Consider the following 19473-nt stretch of genomic DNA (forward strand, 5'->3'; position numbering starts at 1 on the left):
GCAGCAGCCATTAGGGTTAGTCACACCAGGGCCTCCCCACCCGCCACGCGACCTGGGGGCGCCCCCGCGGGGCTTCTTAAAGCCTCGCGGCCACGCCCCCCGCGCCTCCATTGGTCGGAGGGGCACCCTCCTCCGCCACCGTTGGCTGCGGCGGGGCGAGGGGGCGGGAAGCAGAGAGTGGCGGGAGTTTGGAACGCCCGGGCCATTCGTCCCCCGGCCGCACCACGTGCTCCCGGGCGCGCGCCTGGCCGTCCCCTCCCCTCTCCGCCCCTCTCCGCCCCCCGCCCCTTCCCCGGGGCCGGGGGCTGCGGCCGGGGCCGGGACCTGGGCCTGGGCCTCGATCCGGGACCCGGGACCCGGAGCCGGGCCTGGGGCTTGGAGGCGGGATTTGGGGGCCGGTGCCTAGGGTTCGGGGCCGGGACTTGGGGCCTGGGGGCTGGACTTGGGGCCCGGGCCCGCGTTCCGGCCCTGCCCTCCTCAGTCGAGGATCCCGGGTGAGGAACTAGGCCCAGAAACTCCCCCCGTGCCCCCGCAGCAGGGCTGCGCCAGCCCCCCGTGCTCTGTTGGAAGACGGTATTTATGTCTTCCATGATCTCTCTTTGTGCAAGGCGTATTCTCCCCGCACGGTACCTGCTCCCTGCAGCGCTTGCCTCGGACGTCGGCTGTCTCGCCTCTGCTGCGTCATGTTCCTCAGAACAGTTTTGTGTGTTTGCTTTTTGATCCTGAGATTTCCACGGAAAAGCAAGGCGTTTCAAGGCTGCACGGTTTTGCGGGTACAACGGAGTTTGAAGCAACAGCGTAGAGCTCTCGGTCTTTCCAACTTCAGTTGTGCATATACTGTACAGCATTGTTCCGGTAAAGAACGTCTTTAAAAACATATTTTACACCTATTCAGAAAGACGTATTCGTGGACTGAGAAGGAAGTAACTGTGCCAGACGTTATGATTTTTATTGGACTTTCAAAAGGCACGCTGCGGACACAGACTTCCCCCTAGACACTAGCTTCCAGGTAGCTGTAATCTCAGGTTCTTTTCCATGAAATGTTAAGTAAAATCTGTTACAAAATCACATGTACTTTAGAAACATTTTCCGTGCACCGTGTTAAGCTCAGCCTCCCTGTACTCTGTCACGGTAATCTGCATCGGCTGGAGGGCACTCAGGGAAGCGAGGAGCTGTCTGTCCAAATGGAAAACTTCCTGTTATGAGGAGCACTCACTTTCACCTCAACACCACCTGGGACCATGCAGACTATCTCCTTGTTTAAGCATTCAGCTTAATTCCAGGGAAAGAGGCTAAAACCACCAGAAAGGTCCGGAGTGGAAGTAAGGCCCTGTGCCAACATCACGATGATGACTCGTTCATGATGGAATTGGACCAGAGCCTGTCAATCCCTGGTGACTCTATGCTAACATGAGGAGGGTGAAAGAGGGTTTCAGGACAACGAAACCTTTGAGTCTGAACCATAATTTCATGGCCACCTGGATGGTGGTAAGTTTTTTCCACCTCACTAGGATTCTCGGTCATCTCTTCCTCGAGGCTCAGGCACACATAATTTTTCTTTTCTGCCTTGTACAAGCAGCTCCTCAGCTGTAGCGACTTGTGAAGTGCCGCTTTCTCTCAGAATCCGTGTTAGGAGCTCTGTAAGATCACAGCTGTCCAGGTCAAGCCGCAGAACACCACGGGGCAAGCAGTAGCCTTCAAAGATTGGTACGCTGTGGGTGACACCGTAACCGGAGACCATCACACAGCCTGTGCTGAGACCTGGAGCAGAGTGTGAGCACAGCCTGGATAGACACACAGAGCTGGTACCTCAGCGTGCTCAGGGAAGAGCTCTGCCATTTTTTCTCGGTTAACCAGCGGGTTAAGCGGTGCCTCAGGCAGAATCACTGTCTGCTCACTGCTTTTCATCTTCGAGTCATTGTCATAGACATTCTTCCACACGGCCTCCCTGTCTCCCCAGGACGTGACAATCCCACGCCCTTTTGGGTACCTCCAGGAATCACATAAAGCACAGTGGCACTGGACAAGCACTCTTCCACCCCAGTGTCCACGCCAACACCAGCATCTCCCCTTGGTCAAGGTAGCCTGTCTGGGGATGTCCCAGGTAAAGGACATTAGGAAAAAGCACTTCGTGTACATTTATATTATGTGTCTTGTTTTGAAAAAATGCTGGAAAGATATTTGGCTCTTTCACAGGCCGGGCAGCTTCAGCAGCTGTGAGAGCTGAGACCGTTCAGCTCCTCAGCGAAGGTTGTAGTATGTCACCTAAACAGGACCTTCCTTCTTTAACTGTGGTTGTCAAGCTATGACTGAACACATTATTATATCAGTAATAATACATATTCATTAGTTAATTCGTATTCTGTATTTTATTAGTTTATTTACAATTACTAAAATTGAATCCTCGGGGACTGCTGAAGACCTTGCAAGAACAAAATGGGTGTTATTAATTGGTTTTAAGTAATATTATTAGACTTATTTTTAATATTTTATTATATATGTATTTATCATAGAGGTGAAATTAAAATAATATTAATAAAATTAATATTAATTAATAGAATAACAAAATGGGTGTTATTAATATTGGGCCAATATGCGATCGGGCAGAGATGTGGCTGCAATGTCAACCTTTTCCCACTGGGCGCTACAGTTGTGCACGACCATCTTGTGATCGTGGTGTGCCACTAAGAACACGAGTGCATTCCCACGAGTGTTTTTCCACGTGGACCTGAGAGATGTCGCAATCACGGAAAGAGCTAATAAGGATGCTGGTTTTTCCCAAATGCTCTTTTGTGGCACCTCGTACGCACACATCCTTGCAGCTATTAGAAACCGCTGCGTGATGACAGCAGTAGTGTTAAGAAATCTTGCAGCTGCCGCTGCCAAACTCAACAGAATATTGTCGCTGCTTGCTTCCAACTTTCTTCTGTTTCCCCTTTCCCTTCCCTGTCACTGCTTTCTTCTGGAGCCTTTCCCATTTCATTTCTCTTGGCTTTTCTTACTCCTCCTCTCACCATTGGGGTTTGGCTTGTGTTTGCCTTTGCAAAGGATGGCAAAGCTAAGTTCCCTTCTACAGCTCTTTCCGAGATCAGGCATTTCAGTGCCTGGTGTACTAGAAAATCCAGGAGGATTAGTCACTTCCTCATTTTCCAAGCTCCAGCTGTAGCGAGAGGCCTGCAGAGGAGCCACTGCCTGATGTCTGAACACGCCGTGTTCAGCTCCCAGCTTGCCTGCGTGCTCTCGCTGCCTGCTTTATCATGGTCCTGCCCTGCAAGGCTAGCAGTGCCACAGGACTCCCTTTCTCCTCCCTGGCTGGGGCCATCTCATTCTGATTTCCAATAAACACACACTGAAACTGCCCCGCTTTGTTCCTGCCGGAACTGCGGTGCTTTACATCTCTCCTTGGCAGCCCTGCCTGATTTGTCCTGCTCATCCCACCTGCATTTGCTGGCACCAGCAGGCCAAGATCTCTGTCGTACTCTGCTCCCCTCATCTCCCTGCGCTTTTCAGCTCCTTTGTTGGTATCTTTCTCTTTGTCCGTGCTCCTCTCCCAACAAAGTTGTTCTTCCAGCCTCTGTAACCGCAGCAGGACGTAGATTTGGCACTGTAAGCAACAGCGTCTCAGAATGACACCTTGGTGCGAAATATTAACCAAGGGTACGGCTTTTTATTTACAGATCCGTTGAAAATCTATTAGAGCATTCTAGGGAAGACCACGATCGTAAAGTTTCTCGTTCACACCAATGCCGTTCTTCCTGGTGCGTGTGGAGAAGGGCAGCAGGTGACATCTCCGGAGCACCCCGCAGCTCGGGGGTGACCTGCTGGTGCTGCCGTGGGGACAGGAGGCCCTCGGCGGAGGGAGGCTGCGGGCGCCCCGGGGGCGTCCGGGGCGCTGCCGGTGCGGACATGTCGTGGTTCCGCGGGGCAGCAGGCCCTTGGGTGAGCCCGGTGCTTCGGGCACCGACGTGACGCAGAACTGCGACAAGAAAGTCATCCCCGGGGGCCGCGGGACGCGACGCCATTAGTGGGGCCGCTGGGAGGAGCCAGCCGAGCGGCGTTTCCGTAGTGTAGTGGTTATCACGTTCGCCTAACACGCGAAAGGTCCCCGGTTCGAAACCGGGCGGAAACACCAGCCGGGTTGGCTCTTTTCTTGGCGGACGCAATCAGAACCGATCCCCGCTGGGCTGCGCACCGGCAGTAGCGCAGCGCTGAACTTTTAAAACTACCTTTACCCTAGTTCTTCTTAATTGGAAGCACAGGCACGGCGGGGCTCCTCAGCGCTGCTGCGTGAACAAATACATTAAACTCAGTTTATTTACCGATCCAGCGTGCGGGGCGAGGATCTACGCCACGGGAGCTGCGCCAGATCCCTCCCACCCTCCCTGGCGTTTCGGCTCTCGGGTGAGGCCGAGTCCCGCCGGCTCCGCTCCGCCCCGCCGAGCGCGACTACATCTCCCGGCATGCACAGCTCCTCGCCACGCTTAACGGCGGGCCCTGCCGCGGCGCGCTGCATGATGGGAGTTGTAGTCCGCGCCTCCCCGCGCTACCCGGGAAGCCTTCCCCTCTGCGGGACGGGCCGTGGCCCCGCCCGCGTTTCCCGCTCTGCCGCCGGGGCCACCGCTGCCCCCGAGCCGCCCTCAGGAGCGGGACACCGGAAGTGCCGTCCCGGAAGCGGCGCGCGCGGCGTCATCAGAAGATGGCGGCCTGAGGCGAAGGCGCTCCTTCCCTTCCCCTCCGCAGGTGCGTCGGGCGCCGCCGCCGCCCTCCTGCCGGCCCGGGGGCGGTGCCGCAGCGGCCCGCGGGGCGGGCGGCGCCGGGGGCACGGACGGCGCCCGGTCAGCCGGGCCCGGCCGCGGGGGACACGGGGGTGGCGAGGCCGGGCCCGGGCGAGGGCCATGGCGGGGGAGGGCGCTGCGGGCTCCGTCCCGTCCCGCGGCGAGGCCGGGGCCGGGGGGCCCACGGTTGTTGCGGCTCGCCGGCCCCCCGCCCGCTCGCTTGGCGCCGAGGCGGCCCTTCTCCCTGGGCCCCGGTGACCGCTCGGGACTCCCCGCACCCGGGGTCTGCTCGTCCCCGATCCCTGCGGCGGGGAGCGGGGCTGTGCCCGGGGAGCGGCTGCCCCCGCCGTCGGAGCGCGGTTCGGTCCGAGCCTCGGGTGGCCCAGTTCTGCAAAGTGCTGCTCGGAGCCCGGTTTTGACATGACAGCTCATAAGCTTAGGCGAGCTAATCCTCTGATCTGGGCGGGGGAGTATCCACGGCCGTGCCCTCTCCCCCTCGTTCTGTCTCTAAAATTAGCAGCTTCCCAAGTTAAGAAGGATCCACCCATCTCGCCCTACCTCGTACAAAAGCGCTACTACGGAAACTATCCTGCAGGATTCGAACACCGAGTCTTTTGTAATCATTAACTTACTCTGTTGGGGGGGAAACAAAGTTAAATCTTGTGTGTAAATCAACTTTTTTTGCTTTCCCAGATCAGAGCAAAGAGGCTGCAGCTCGTTATCAAAATGCAGTATTCCCATCACTGTGAGCACCTTTTAGAGAGACTGAACAAGCAGCGAGAAGCCGGCTTTCTTTGTGACTGCACTGTTGTTATTGGTGAATTCCAGTTCAAAGCACACAGAAATGTGCTTGCCTCTTTCAGCGAGTACTTCGGTGCGTTTTACAGAGACGCGTCTGACAATAACGTTGTTTTGGATCAGACTCAAGTGAAAGCTGATGGATTCCAAAAACTCCTGGAATTTATTTATACGGGAAACTTAAACCTTGACAGGTAACATACGCTATTAAAGGGGGAAAGAAAATAGGGAAATAAACTTTGTGTGAAGGCAGTACTGGGTTTTTTGGTCTTTGTAATAAGTTCTGGAGAAACAAATAGTGGAGATGATACGTATTAACAAGTTGAAGATCATCTGTTTGTATGTTTTAAAATACCACATGGTACGCGAATGCCAAAACAAAGGTATGTTGTCTGATATCTCACTGATTGATAGTTTCACACTCTGAGTCTTTCTGTCTGGATTGGAAGGGATTAACAATCTGACGTGATTCCTGGGAGAGGGAAGGATAAGTGTATTCTTTCTGAAGTTGGATTATAGAAGTCCATTTTTACAGAGAACACACAGAAACTGTATATACAGGACAGACGAAAGTCTGAGGAATGCATGGGGATAGGCACGATTTAAATAAAATATGTTTGTTAGAATTTGCATGATCTGTTACTTAAAATATTATGTTATAGTGTCCAAAAGGAGTCACAGAAAAAGTGTTTCCCCCCTTACCGTGTTGATTTTGTGCCCATTGTGTTGCTTCATGCACAGTGAGGATTCTTTGCAGTGCTTTTCTCTTGGGGAAGGAAAGAGATTATCCCTCATGAGGGAAGTGTGACTACTTGGAAGTATGTAGGCCAGGATTTTAACTCCTTTCTCAATGTCTGGTGTCAAATGCATTTTACAAAAGCTTTGTTGCTCTCAATGTCTGAAAACTCATACTCGGTAATTTAAGTACGCAGATGCGGGGTGGTGGTTTTTTTTTAAATTAGCTACAAGCTTTAACAGCGACAGAGCAGTGTACGCAGCTGTGTGGTGAAGTCAGTGATCGGTGCTTTGCAAATTACGTATGAGCAGAAGTGTGCAGCGTTCTTGATGTCTGTCTGGGACCACAGCAGGAGAGTTTCTGGATTCGTTCTGAGCAGTTGAGACCTCTGAAGGAAGAGGAAGGTGAAAGTACCGTTCTCGCCCAGGGAGAACTGTTAGACCAAAGATGACACCTGCAGGTCTGCCCGTGGGCACCCGTCATATTGTATCGTATCCCTCTAGGTGACTGCTGCATCCGCCTGCAAATTCTGTTGTCTTCTGCGATGGTGGGTGCCTGAGTGACACCAGGAGGGTGTGCTTTGAACTCAGTGTTAGTATGATACAGGTTACTAAACCAGTTGTATTCATGTACAGAGAGTAATTGTGGCTAGTTACTTACTGTTTAATTACATTTACTGTGTAATAGATTGTTAGAATGATGTTGTTTACCATTAATCTCTCTTCAGAGCGCTGTAAATCCATAAATGCATTGATGGTACATGTTGCCACCTTTTCCAGATCAATTTTTTCTAAACCGTCAAGGCCTGCATTGCAGGAACTGAAAAACAGAGCATAGTAGTTTAAATGAGGACTGCCTTGGTATTAATGTTGTCTGTGTGCAGCTGATACAGAATTAAGACTGCTTGCAAATCGTTTTATAAAACAAGATTAATACCTGCCTCACAGAAGTGCTGAGGTGAATGCACCGCTTGCGAATTACTTAAGACTTTTGGCAGAAGGATTATAGAATGGTAATTTATGCATTTTATTCTCCAGTGTTTTATCCCTTTGTGCTGTGATTTCCGAGCTTTTTGGACCAACAACCCCATGTCTAGCCTCACTACCTTACAATTGGACTTTTAACTTAAAATTCTACAAAAGGCATGTAACTGAAAATACAGTTCTCAGTTCTGTGGATCTGCAGACCCCACTAGGCATGGGCCATCAGTTCGGGAGTAGTTGTCATACTAGTGTCTTACGGCACTAATTAGATCTTGCTGTGTGTATTCTCAAAGTTACACTTCCTGACAGTGTAACTCTTCCGTAGCTGTGCTGTCTGTATTTGGTACAGCTGGTACGGAACAAATGTTTGCTTTGTCCAGAATATTGTCACCCAAGTCTTGTTTTCTTGCAGCTGGAATGTTAAAGAAATTCACCAGGCTGCCGACTATCTCAAAGTAGAAGAAGTGGTCACTAAATGCAAAATCAAGATGGAAGACTTTGCTTTTATTGCTAATCCCTCTTCTACAGAGACATCTAGTATCACTGGGAACGTTGAAATGAACCAGCAGACTTGCCTTCTGACTCTCCGAGATTACAGTAATCGGGAGAAAGCAGATGCTGCTTCTGCAGAGTTGGTTCAAACACAGGCAAAGAAAGCAGCTTTAGAAAAGAAATCTCCTCAAACCAAAAAGCGAAAGAAGAACTTCAGCTCCCCCAAAAGCATACAGAATAAATCCGTCCAATATCAGAACGATGTGACCGAGAACACATCCATTGAAATGTTCTTAGATGCAAATAAGCTGGCCACCCAGATAACGGAACAGGCTGCCCGAGGCAGTGATAACTCTGAACTGCAGCTGGCATCTGTGGTGGAAAGTGAAACACTGGCAGCGCAGGATATCCTAGTTCAGACTATTGCAGCAAAACAGAAACGGGGAAAGCCTCAGCAAAGCTGTGCGTTGAAGGAGCACTGTATGTCTAACATAGCCACTGAAAAGAACACTTACCAGCTGGAGGGTTCAGGGGAAGAACTTGACCAGAAGTACTCCAAAGCTAAGCCGGTGTGCAACACGTGTGGAAAAGTCTTTTCAGAAGCCAGTAGCCTCCGTCGACACATGAGAATACACAAAGGAGTGAAACCATACGTGTGTCAGCTTTGTGGGAAGGCATTCACCCAGTGCAATCAGCTGAAAACACATGTAAGAACTCACACAGGTAAGCTGCTGGCCTTGTCTTCGTGGACCGTGGAGACCTGTAATCACAGCCTGTGCATACAGGACTAAAAAGATCTTTGCATTCTGACTTCTTCCTCTAGAAATTTTGTCTGCTGCTGGTACGCATATGAGAGTAGTACCTATATCCTGGTAGCATGAAATGTTTCAAAGGTTTTCAGTACAAAATCATGGTTTCTACTTTAAATAGCTGGAGAGGACTTTGTTAGTCTGAGCACCTTGCTTTCTGGAAAGACCCAGAAGAGCTGGCTACGTTTTAACTCTGTAGAGTGATTAAATGGGATGGAGTGCCAAAAACTATTGCCAGTAGAGCATGAAAAGCTCACTGTACTTGATACTAGAATTTCTGTTGCGTTTTTTTAAACAGCACATCCTAATATATGTTTGATAACAAAACTGGGGGGAAAAAGCAATCTTGTGACAAATAGGTAACTTCTCCCATAGAGTCTTCAAAAAAGGTAGGGGAGGTGGCTGAATTACTACAGCATTTGGGATTTTATTTAGTAAAACGTGCAGCTGAAGCGTGTGATGGAGTTATGATCTCCGCATTCAATAACATTACCAGAAGTTTGTGTTGTATCAAGAGCTACTGAACAAAGCATCAAAGAGAAATCAATTACAAACACTTAAACGTTAAGACAACATGTCTGACTTGAAAGATTATGAAGAGCAAATTGCTGGAGCCTTGGGAAGACGTACGGGAGAAGTACTGTGCTTGCTTGTCTTCTTGTCTGTTCTTCCCTAGAGATGGAAGACTTGACACTGGGTTAGTCTGTTCTTCGGGCTGATCTGGCATAGCTCTGCTGTACTTAGCCCAGCGAGCAGCAGAGGGACCTGGTTTACGTAGTTTTCTTCCTTTTGTGGCTGGCATTCAGAATTCTGAAGTAACGGTGAATCAGAAAAAAAATTGTTTACTTTTGCTCTTTTTCCCCTTTGGAAAACCTTGAGCAGAGGCCAGCAGTGGAGCTCTTTACAGGAAGCTGTGAAGATGTGAGAGGTGACGTAGGAGGGGTTGAGGTACAGCTGCAGGAGAATGCCTTGCTTTCAGTAACTGAGGGAGAGGATTTCAGATATTGTCAGCCAAGGACTAACCAGATTCATGTGCAAGATGGAGCTTGTGAGCAGTATTCAGGGACAGTTTGCTGGTAGGAACGTCAGCTGTGCTTTCTACTTTTGAGGGTGTTGTACTGGGAATTTTTGCACGAGTAGGTAGGGAATTTCATGGTGTTGGTTGCTAGATGACAGGTTAGATGTCTAATGCTTTTATTTTTGAAGTTTTTATGTGCACAGTGTACTTAAGAAATGCTGAGTTCCTGGTTTGCTTGTGCACTGCCACAGAAATGCAGAGATAGGCTCTTTCATACTGCCGTCTAGGACTGCGGAGTTGCATGATCCGTTACATGAAGTACCTGTAGCATTCTACAGCAGACACTAATGAGAAATTAGTGAGCGCCAGGCTGTACGTTGAAGACGTGTTGCTGTTTGACAGGATTTACTGGTGGTTCATCTTGAATATTCAGAATCATGAATAGACATAACCAGCAAAAAGTCTGAAAATGTAGTAGTAGCATTCTTAAAATAATGTGGGGAAAGGCCTAATTAAAAATATTAATTATTACATTTTTTTCCACTAAAGGAATGTGTTCAAAAATAGTCTGTTATCCGCTGTATTCCTGGCATGTTCCACTTCAGTGGACTGATGACGGGGTGTTCCAAGATGCTATTTGTAAGAAGTATTAGAACAGACACTTGAGCTTTGGTCAGGTAATGGATTGGAAAGCTCTCTTAGGTAAATGCAGAGAGCACAAGGGTTTTATTTTTCACTAGGGGAGAAGCCATACAAATGTGAACTATGCGACAAAGGCTTTGCTCAGAAGTGCCAGTTAGTGTTCCACAGTCGGATGCATCATGGAGAAGAGAAACCATACAAATGCGATGTCTGCAATCTGCAGTTCGCAACTTCAAGCAATCTGAAGATTCATGCCAGGTAGGCAAAAGTGAGATCCTGCAAATGCTTATCCGGATGTTTATTTAAACAGAATAATTTACTCCAGCATGAGCAAGAGTTATACATTCACATAATTTGGTCATTTCTACTCCTTTTCACTTGGGTCTTCTCTCACACTGCGTAACAGAATAATTGCATCTATGTACTTGCTCATTAGGGAGGCGATTTGCAGTTTATGAATGTTACAGCATACACCCTGGTATCCTTATGGCAGAGATGTGGGGTTTGTTTTGTTTTGTTTTAAACTGCTTGTAGCACCAAAGAGGAGAGAGTTCCTTGATAGGAAGTGAAACAGAACAGTTCTCACTGTTCGCTGTCTTTTTGCATTTTTGGCAGGAGCAGGAATGATGTTCCCTTGTTAAGAATCTTCATTTTCTCTTTCAGTACACTGTAATGCAAAACGTGCTGAGTTCTCATGGTGCATGTTACATGTGCAGGGCCTGTAGTTCAGTTCAGCCGCCATAGAAATCATGGGTGTGCTGATTCCCAAAGTCAGCAGACAGCAAATTTCACTCCATGAGAAACTGCTAACTCAAAACCAAATGCACGGTTGTTACGGTTTTTTTGGTTCACGGAACATTAGCACAAGGAACTTCGGGGATAAAGTACTAATTTGGGAAAGTTACTTAATCGTGGGTGTTGCTTCCCTTTGTGCCAGGAGATCACTGACGTCCGTGTTTGTTCGCAGGAAGCACAGTGGTGAGAAGCCCTACGTGTGTGATCGGTGTGGTCAGCGGTTTGCTCAGGCCAGCACACTCACCTACCATGTGCGTCGCCACACGGGGGAGAAACCTTACGTGTGTGACAGTTGTGGAAAAGCCTTTGCCGTCTCAAGTTCTCTCATCACCCATTCCCGAAAACATACAGGTAAGGGGAGACGGAGCACTGTGGTACCAGAGCAGGCCTGGCAAGGGAGGAGTGGCTGCCTGCAGAGGGGTCGGAGATAGGTAATGACCGGGAAATCTCTAGGTTGGGAGTTACCTCTGGAGTTGTCATCCGGCTCCTTTCTCAGGTTTTTTTCCCTCTGACCCCAGTTTAGGGAGCTCTTTCTCCCACTGGACGTTACCTCTGTTTCATTTTCATTTGTTCTTTATGTGTATTCTGGTTTATATATTGAAATAACAAACTCCTTGTGTTTCCTTTAGGAGAGAAGCCATATATCTGTGGCATTTGTGAAAAGAGTTTTATTTCCTCTGGAGAGCTCAATAAACATTTTCGGTCCCATACAGGTCAGTTTCCAGACAGGCTGCTTCCTGCACTATAAATAATATTCTACGTTTACCCTTTTGCCTTTAAAATACACCACATTGTGCTGTACTTAAAAGTAGCACAGTTTCTTAATTTATGTATCTCTGCGTTAACATAATTTAAAGAAAGTATTTGTGAAAAATTTTTTTTAAGTGCCTTTTTCAGACTAATAGCTGTGTAACAGCGTAGGTGTTGATGTATGATCATGGCTTTACTTCTAACGTTTGGGGTTTTGTGCTTTGTTTTGGTCTATTATTCTGGAAACAATTTTATTCTGAATACAGACACACAGACAAAATAACAGAGTTACAAAGTTGTATTTTAAAATACAACATTGAAATCCCTTATCCTACATCTCTAACTGTGTTTTCTTTCAATTTCAAGATTGTTCTATCTTGAACAATCAATAATCTTGAACAATCATTGTCTAATCAATTTTTTTCAGGTGAAAGACCATTTATCTGTGAAATGTGTGGAAATTCTTACACAGATATAAAAAATCTTAAGAAGCACAAAACGAAAGTTCACACAGGTGAGTTCCTTGTGCAAAGAAAGGTTAAGAAACGACATCAACTGTTTTGTCTTCAATGCTGAATAACATTCTTTTTTGCTCATCCAGGCCTAAAATTAAAAAAGAAAAGATTTTTGGATAGTAGCTCTCTTTAGAGCCAAAAGCATCTGCTTTAGAGGTACCCAAACCTTTTAAAGCCTAAAGTACATGCTTTAAAGTAGATTCAAGACAAATTTTCAAGCATTTGCATTGCTATAGCAAACACACGTTGAGCAACATAGAAGTGGATTGCTGCCAGCAAGAATTTCTGTACGTGAATATTTACTTTCTTGTCCCAGTAATTTGTGAGAGCTTCCCACATGAAGGCATAGTCTGAATTGTAGGAAATTTTTTACCTCTTCTGAATGTGTCAAAAGAGTTTGTCTTTACGAGGGTAGTAACTGAGGTGAACAAGGCGTACTGGTTACAAGAATTACTTTACATCTTGAAAGCACAAATATTTTTAATGTAACAGTGAAAGATTTTTTTATATATGCAGTCAATGTTAATCCAAGTCTGAGCTGGATTAGCAAATGCACAAAATCAGACAGCTGGCAAAATGTTCGCAGTTGCAAATACTGCTCTAAAAAGACTTCTCAAATACATTCAATTCCTATTCTAGATACCAGAATTTGATTAGGAAGAAATTTGACATATATTGCTTGCCTGTGATACAAAGCACAGAGGTGTTCAGATAGCCAGCCTCTTTCAACACTGGCTCCATACACCTCGTTATCTGTCCATCCTTAAGTGTATTAACCGTAATTCCCTTGCCGCTGTCATATGGGAAAAGGAATAATAGGTGTCTGTGTGTGTGTCTGGGTTGGGAGGGAGAGGATGAGAAAACACGAGTCATACGCAGAGGCAGCTTTGAATGTCAAAAGCTTGAGAAGCCCCATTTAGGAAAGCCCCAGTGCAGCAGGAAGCCAGCGGAAGCAAGGGTGAGGTGAGAGGAGCAGTGTGCATGGAGAGGGCCTGGCAGAGCCTGAGGATGTGGGCTGGCAGAGCTGCCAGGGCACGTCAGCTCTCCTGGAGAGACAAGGCAGACCGGAGTGCTTCACCACTGAAATAACAGGCTTCGGAGCACACTTTGATAGAGGAAGGGTCAAATATCCGATGTGGCTTAACCGGAAAGCTGTCCAAGAGCAGTGGCAGACTGTATTCAAACAGGAAGACAGTGAGGAATCCGTTAACAGTGATTTCAATTAAGAATATAAAATAATTTCTCAAGTGACTGGATAGAAACTAATGGGTCTGGCTGGAATGGAGTTAAATGTTTGCTTCCGAAGAAGTTTAGGGAGAATGATATATTGTACGTTGCTATCTCAGTTAAAAGAGGATGCTTGGATGTGGCTGTGGTTCCTAGATTTTTCTGGGGTGGAAAATCTCAAGGAAATCTTCATAATTGCATTTTTTCCAAAGCTCCTTTGTTCACTGTGATGTTAAGGATTTGTTATCTTCTGTACCGTGCCAAGTAGAGACCAAGTTGGAATGTATCATCCTTCTAGTTGTTGTGCTACAAGCAGCAGAGGATGTGATTCTCAGTGCTTACATTGTATTTACAGCTCATTCTGGCTTCGCGGCACATTGAAGTGACTGGTAGCCCAGCTGCCCGGGCAGTCTTTGACACACCAAGTGTGTGTTTTGACAGTCATTTGAAAGGGAATTTGCACAGGAGCTTTTGAACATTTCTTTCCTTTTTTTTTTTTTTTTTTTTGTTTCCTCCTCCGCAGGATCTGAAACTCCCCCTGATTCTAATGCACTTGATAATTCTTTCAATGAACAAGAATCCATTCAGAGTCAGAAAAGTCCTTTATCGGAGTCCATAGATGTGAAACCCTCTGAGATGTCTTTAGCACTTCCTCTTCCCATTGGGACTGAAGACCATCAGATGCTGCTTCCTGTGACGGGTAGTCAGTCTCCTTCATCAGAAACATTACTAAGATCTGCTGTGACTGGATATTCAGAACCTCAGTTTATTTTCTTGCAGCAGTTATACTGACAGTGCAGTACAGAGCCATCAAGGTAATTTGGTAATGAACTTGCATACATTTGGTAAGATGAACATAAGCAAGCAAGCAGTCAGACTTTTTGAAGTGGACTTGTTCTTTTTTTTTTTTCCTCTCTGTAAAGACACTTGTAAGGCATTTCTATTGTGCAGTGCTGTCTTTTGGGTTTTGTTGAATTGTGCTAATCTACAATCAAATTTCTATTGGCAATTAACACTGATTTCCAGGAGACGATTCCTTTCCAGCAACACCTGCCTTAAGAATTCTCTGTTAAATATGTTAATGTATTTTGGACATCTCCTCCCACGTTCCTGCTGATCTGATGTGTCACAATGTCATTTGAGAGCAGACATTTTAAGCCATATTTGATAGTTTAAGAATATTAACCCAGAGGTGTAAGGGGAAAATCATGATTTGGATGTACTAACAAGCTTGTACTCCTGCATTCCAAGGTGATACAATGGTACATGATGGAAGGTAGGCCAGTGCTCTGGTGAGGTGCTTGCAAGGAATTATTGCTGTCTGCCAGAAGTAGCTGTCTTCAGCTGAGGTCTGACCAGAGGGAAAGGAAGTTTTGTGTGTATTTTCCTGACAAGGCAAGTAAAGGAGGGTTAATTTTTTTCAGTAATGTGGTAAGTCAGAGGGTTCTAATGGCATAGATACTACTGGGTATTCTTTCCAACAAGTCACTTTTTCTTTTTTTTTTCTTTTTTTTTTCTTTTAAGTGAATCCAGCATTGTTGTATCTTGTCCCAGATTTATTTTTCACATCCCTAAAATGCCCTGGTTTTGGCACAAACAGCAACATTTGCTCAAAAGGAGAGCTGCAATATGCACGTTGTAGATGAGACTAAAAGATGCATTGACTTAATTGTGAGGCATGAATCATAGCTTCATAATCCTTTTTTTTACAGTAGTGCCTCTTATGCTAGACAGTAGGTACAAAAGAGGAAATAAATCCTGCCCTTCACTGTGAAAATAATAAGTGAACGCTACATGAGGGGGTGTTAAAGAAGAATACAACAGAGCAGATTAATATTATTCCAGGCCAGCTTTTGTTAGAGTATGACTGATTTGTTTTAATTGAAGTATTTATGTATTGCTTTACCTCTCATGTCACTTGTCCACAGTAACTGCACAAAACTGGTATCTAGCAAGACTCATGTAAAGGTAGGTTTTATTACTAGCAACATACATTTTTAAAAAGCAACATTTTTAGTGTCTTGGTAGGGTCATTGGTTAAAGACTAGTTGATAATAGGAGTACTTTTAGACTCTGTTTTGCCAGTTTGTGCCATTAACATAATGTAAGCATTATTTAAGTAATCATCAAATAGTAAGGAGACAGTCATAATACTGTACCAACAATGCATTGAAAGATATTATTTGTTGGTTATTTACTTGGTGCTAGCATTTTATTTCCACTGATGCCTTGTGTCCAGACACTGATAAATAGAAGAGCATAGGCGATACCTCTTAACTGATTCTGTTCTACATGGAGTAATAACTAATCTGCACCTTAATTAAACAGACTTGTGAAAAATTTCTTGGAGGATTTCATTCAAATATTCTGCAAATAGTCCCTTGACTCCTGAGCATGAGTATAGATTTTTTTTTTTCCTCTTCCTACATGTTTGTACTTGTAAAGTAATAGACCTTTTGCTTCTTTGTGTGATCATCTTAGTATGTGGCATGTTTAAAACTCTGCTGCTTGATCATATTTTATGCTTGAACATATGGCCAATTTGCTGATGAAGTTTACCACAGACAACAAGGAGTACAGCCACGTTCACCAGGAACATTCTTAATGCAGGCATCTCTAGCTCTGTCCACTGAAGCCAATTATTGCCATACCTGCCTGACCTTTATTTGCTTTGCTTATCTGTACCACAACATTTATGAACAGCTGATGTCCTTCGTAAAGCTGGCAAAGGACAATGGATGAAGTTCCCTGTTTGTTTGGGGTTATTTTCCGTTTGTTTGGCATTTCCCCCTTTCCTCCCCCCTTCTGTTTTTTAGCTTCTGTTGATGTAGCACCTGAAGGATTCCTTAGCCTTGCCATTTAAGACTGAAGAACCACAAAGGTCGGGATCTTGACTCTGTGTAAAAAAAGCGAACTCTGTGTAGCTTGTCCTAAGGTTCCTCTTTACTTTCTCTCTCTGAAAATAGAGCAGAAGTCTTGGGATAGACATAGGCTTAGTCGTGAATACTGAAAACAAACAATACTGTACAATTGATAAATTTCATATTTAAACAGCTTTGGAAGATAAACTAATGATATGCTGCTGTTACCTGAGGAAAAGTAACTGAAGATTAACATATCCAGGATAAATGACCACAAGAGAGAACTAACTCTGGAAGAAAAATTTAAAAAAAAGAAAAAAAAATCACATTCCTACATAGAAAATGCATTCCATAACAATGTTTGTTTGGACTGTTTTTATATTTCTAAAATTATAGCTTATTACTGTATTCTTAGATTTCAGACTTTTTAAAATACAGTGCTTAGATTTATACAGGATTTGTTTAGATACTTATAACAGTAACACTTGCTTTGTTAGTCATTTAGTTTTCTTTATAGACAAGAAGATAATCATTATTTTTTACAAGACAACAATTTTAACCTTTCTTAATAGAATACACAGGCTTGTAGTTTTGTCTTGGAGCAATAATTTAGTGACATGCACTCTTCAGTCCCCATCTGAGAGTCTTGATTTTTACCCTCATCTTTCATGAAGATATCTCAGCTGCTGAGGTATGATCTCTATGAACTGTATTCATTTACTAGAATATAGATTTTTAAAATATATATATATATTAAAAAAAAAAATTGTAGGTGTGTTCAGGCTGGGTGCTGTAGGACCTGAAGAAGCAGGTCTGTACTCTACCTTTTGCCAATAGATGCATGGAAATCAGCTGCGCATCTAGTTCCTAGGCTTAAGGATTCTGAGCTCATTTTGGAGATAAAAGATTCATTAACAGTATTGATAATTTCTGTAAGGGACTAATGTGGGAAAGCATGGAATCTTTTTAGGCAGACATCTCTTTCTTGAGACCTACCTGCAAAATGAAAGAGGGAATTTTAATAATGCCATTAACAGTAATTTAGAGAAAACAACATGATTTGTCACACTGTTGTTTCAGTACCTTTTCAGTCAATTTTGCACTGAAGTCAGTGCAAGTTTTGCCTGAGTAGGTTATCTGCGTCTAGAAATTTCTGAGTTGGCTGTTCGGAAATACTTATGTGAGAATAGCTCCTTGTATGACACTTACTTCCAAATGTGTCCCTAAGTGTGGGCACAAAGCACAACAACTTTTCTGAAATCATGTGTTTCAAAAAAACTTTCAAGTATGGACAAATCCCATGTCAAGGATTTCAGGGCTGTGATCTTGGAGAGGCTATCAATAAGCCTTGCAGATTTAAGTTCAGATAAGGACTAATAACTGATTTTTGGTTAAATTATTTTTAAAATATCTTTCATGTATATACAATTTTTCCTCTGTTATTTGTATATAGCTCAACTCTCAATTTTATAATCCCCTGGGAAGGGAGGGAGTTGTACATATTTAGCCTGAAGTGTTTTATGTTAGACTTTAATAAACTTGTTTTGTAATTTTCCCTCACTTTGTGTCTCCTGTTTATAACTGCAAGGGGTAGCAACAAAAGAAGGAGGGAAGCAGTCTAACATAACCACCGTCAAAGCGCCCCCTCAGAAGGACGCACGGTAGCCCTTTGCACAGTATACTAACACAGCAAGGATCACTGCATTTCCTTCTCAGCAGTAAACACACCTGATTTTTCTCATAGAAGATATTTTGGGTCTGTTCAAACTAAATTAAAGACAAACTTTATTCTAAATACAATCTAGTATAATGACTCTTAGGTTAATTTTTTTTCTACTTGTTTTGAGGTGTTTGGGGTGCAGGTTGTTGGTTTTTTACAGAGTGCTTTAAAGATACACTTTTTATGCTAAAGTAGATACTCAGTGGATTTCTTTATCAGAATTTGTATCTTAACGTATTTTTACTAGATTGTTTAATTTTACGGAAGGTGGTATGGTGGGTAGAGCACACAGTAGGACTTGTGGGACCTGTGTTGTACCACTGACCTGCTGGATCAGTCATTTTCCTTCCCTTTAAACTGGGGCAAAAATGCTGCCTTTTCAGCAAGGTGCTGTGAGTTCTGGAAGCTGAAACAACAGTTGAGAGAGCAGGATTATGCTTGCTTTTGCTGCGAGAATAACTTACTCAGAAGACCATGGCAAAAAATTCTAGTCTATGTAAATTCTCTCATTCCAAAGAAAACAAGATACATCTTTTAAGAATTTCAAGGTTTGGTTTTCAGGGAAAGGAAAGCAAAAAATGGCTCTGGAGTAGGCCTCTCTAAGCAATGCAGGTTTCTGCATAAATAATTATTTTAGTTTGCAGGAAGCTGTTTATACCTAATTCAGTAAGAATTACTCTGCAGCCCTTTCTTACAAAGGAATACCAAAGTAAACTATAACACACGAGCTATTTTTATGGCTACTGTCGATAATGCAGAGTGCTCTTTTGGGCCAAGCATCTTGCTGTTAAACAAGATGCTGTTGCTACCATTGCTTGCCTGCTGTTGAAAAAAATATTTCAAAAACATATGCTAGCAATTTTGAAAGTAGATGCCATTTCTCCTGTTACATTTTGTGTATGATAGTGTTGCTATCTTACCACATCTACTAAAAATAAAATACTGCTGTTGGTAGAGTTGGGACTGACTTGATAGATTTGGTTCCCTGTTACCACAGCAGATTAACAAATGTCATTCATGCAAGTAAATTAAGGCTTAATTTGGGCAATGAAGTTAGCCTGAACTTCATATACAGGACAAGGGAAAGAGAGATATATGGGAAAAAATACACCTTGATCTGAATCTTGTAGTGGTCTTTCTGGCAAGAAATTCTATCAATGTCTCAGTACTGAGAGTACTCTCTTTAGACTATCAGAGCGTAACCTGCAATGCTCCAGAGCAGCAACACCCAGAAAATCAACTTTGATAATACAGGGCTATCTAATTTTTTAAAAACTTAGGAATTTTCAAAGCATGCAGGTTCTTCTCAAACAATCACGTTCTGTGTATCCTCAACTTTTGTTTTCATGGCT

General features: G+C 44.5%; 2 protein-coding genes and 1 non-coding gene across 4 annotated transcripts; 2 read left to right on the forward strand and 1 right to left on the reverse strand.

Annotated features, from left to right (window-relative positions):
• Positions 1–1205: 1205 nt before the first annotated feature.
• ACTRT3 (actin related protein T3) lies at positions 1206–2352 on the reverse strand. Its single transcript, XM_075506839.1, is given in 4 exon segments — positions 1206–1546; positions 1548–1769; positions 1771–1797; positions 1799–2352. Coding segments are annotated over 4 exon segments (795 nt in total). The 5' UTR covers positions 2140–2352; the 3' UTR covers positions 1206–1341.
• Positions 2353–4056: 1704 nt separating this feature from the next.
• On the forward strand, positions 4057–4129 carry TRNAV-AAC (transfer RNA valine (anticodon AAC)). Its single transcript has one exon. It is a non-coding gene; the product is annotated as a tRNA-Val (tRNA).
• A 449-nt stretch (positions 4130–4578) lies between these two features.
• Positions 4579–17961, forward strand: MYNN (myoneurin). 2 transcript variants are annotated; one of them, XM_075506841.1, is made up of 9 exons: positions 4579–4740; positions 5469–5767; positions 7705–8507; positions 10352–10511; positions 11221–11399; positions 11678–11761; positions 12226–12312; positions 14064–14355; positions 14792–17961. In XM_075506841.1, exons 2-8 carry the CDS (start codon positions 5502–5504, stop codon positions 14330–14332), a joined length of 1848 nt encoding a protein of 615 aa, XP_075362956.1. In that variant the 5' UTR covers positions 4579–4740; positions 5469–5501; the 3' UTR covers positions 14333–14355; positions 14792–17961. The 2 variants fall into 2 exon arrangements, with proteins under 2 accessions (XP_075362956.1, XP_075362955.1); XM_075506840.1 differs by having other exon boundaries at positions 14064–17961.
• The last annotated feature ends 1512 nt before the right edge of the window (positions 17962–19473 follow it).

Source organism: Mycteria americana, chromosome 7 (genome assembly GCF_035582795.1).
Source record: "Mycteria americana isolate JAX WOST 10 ecotype Jacksonville Zoo and Gardens chromosome 7, USCA_MyAme_1.0, whole genome shotgun sequence".
Taxonomy (NCBI): domain Eukaryota; kingdom Metazoa; phylum Chordata; class Aves; order Ciconiiformes; family Ciconiidae; genus Mycteria; species Mycteria americana.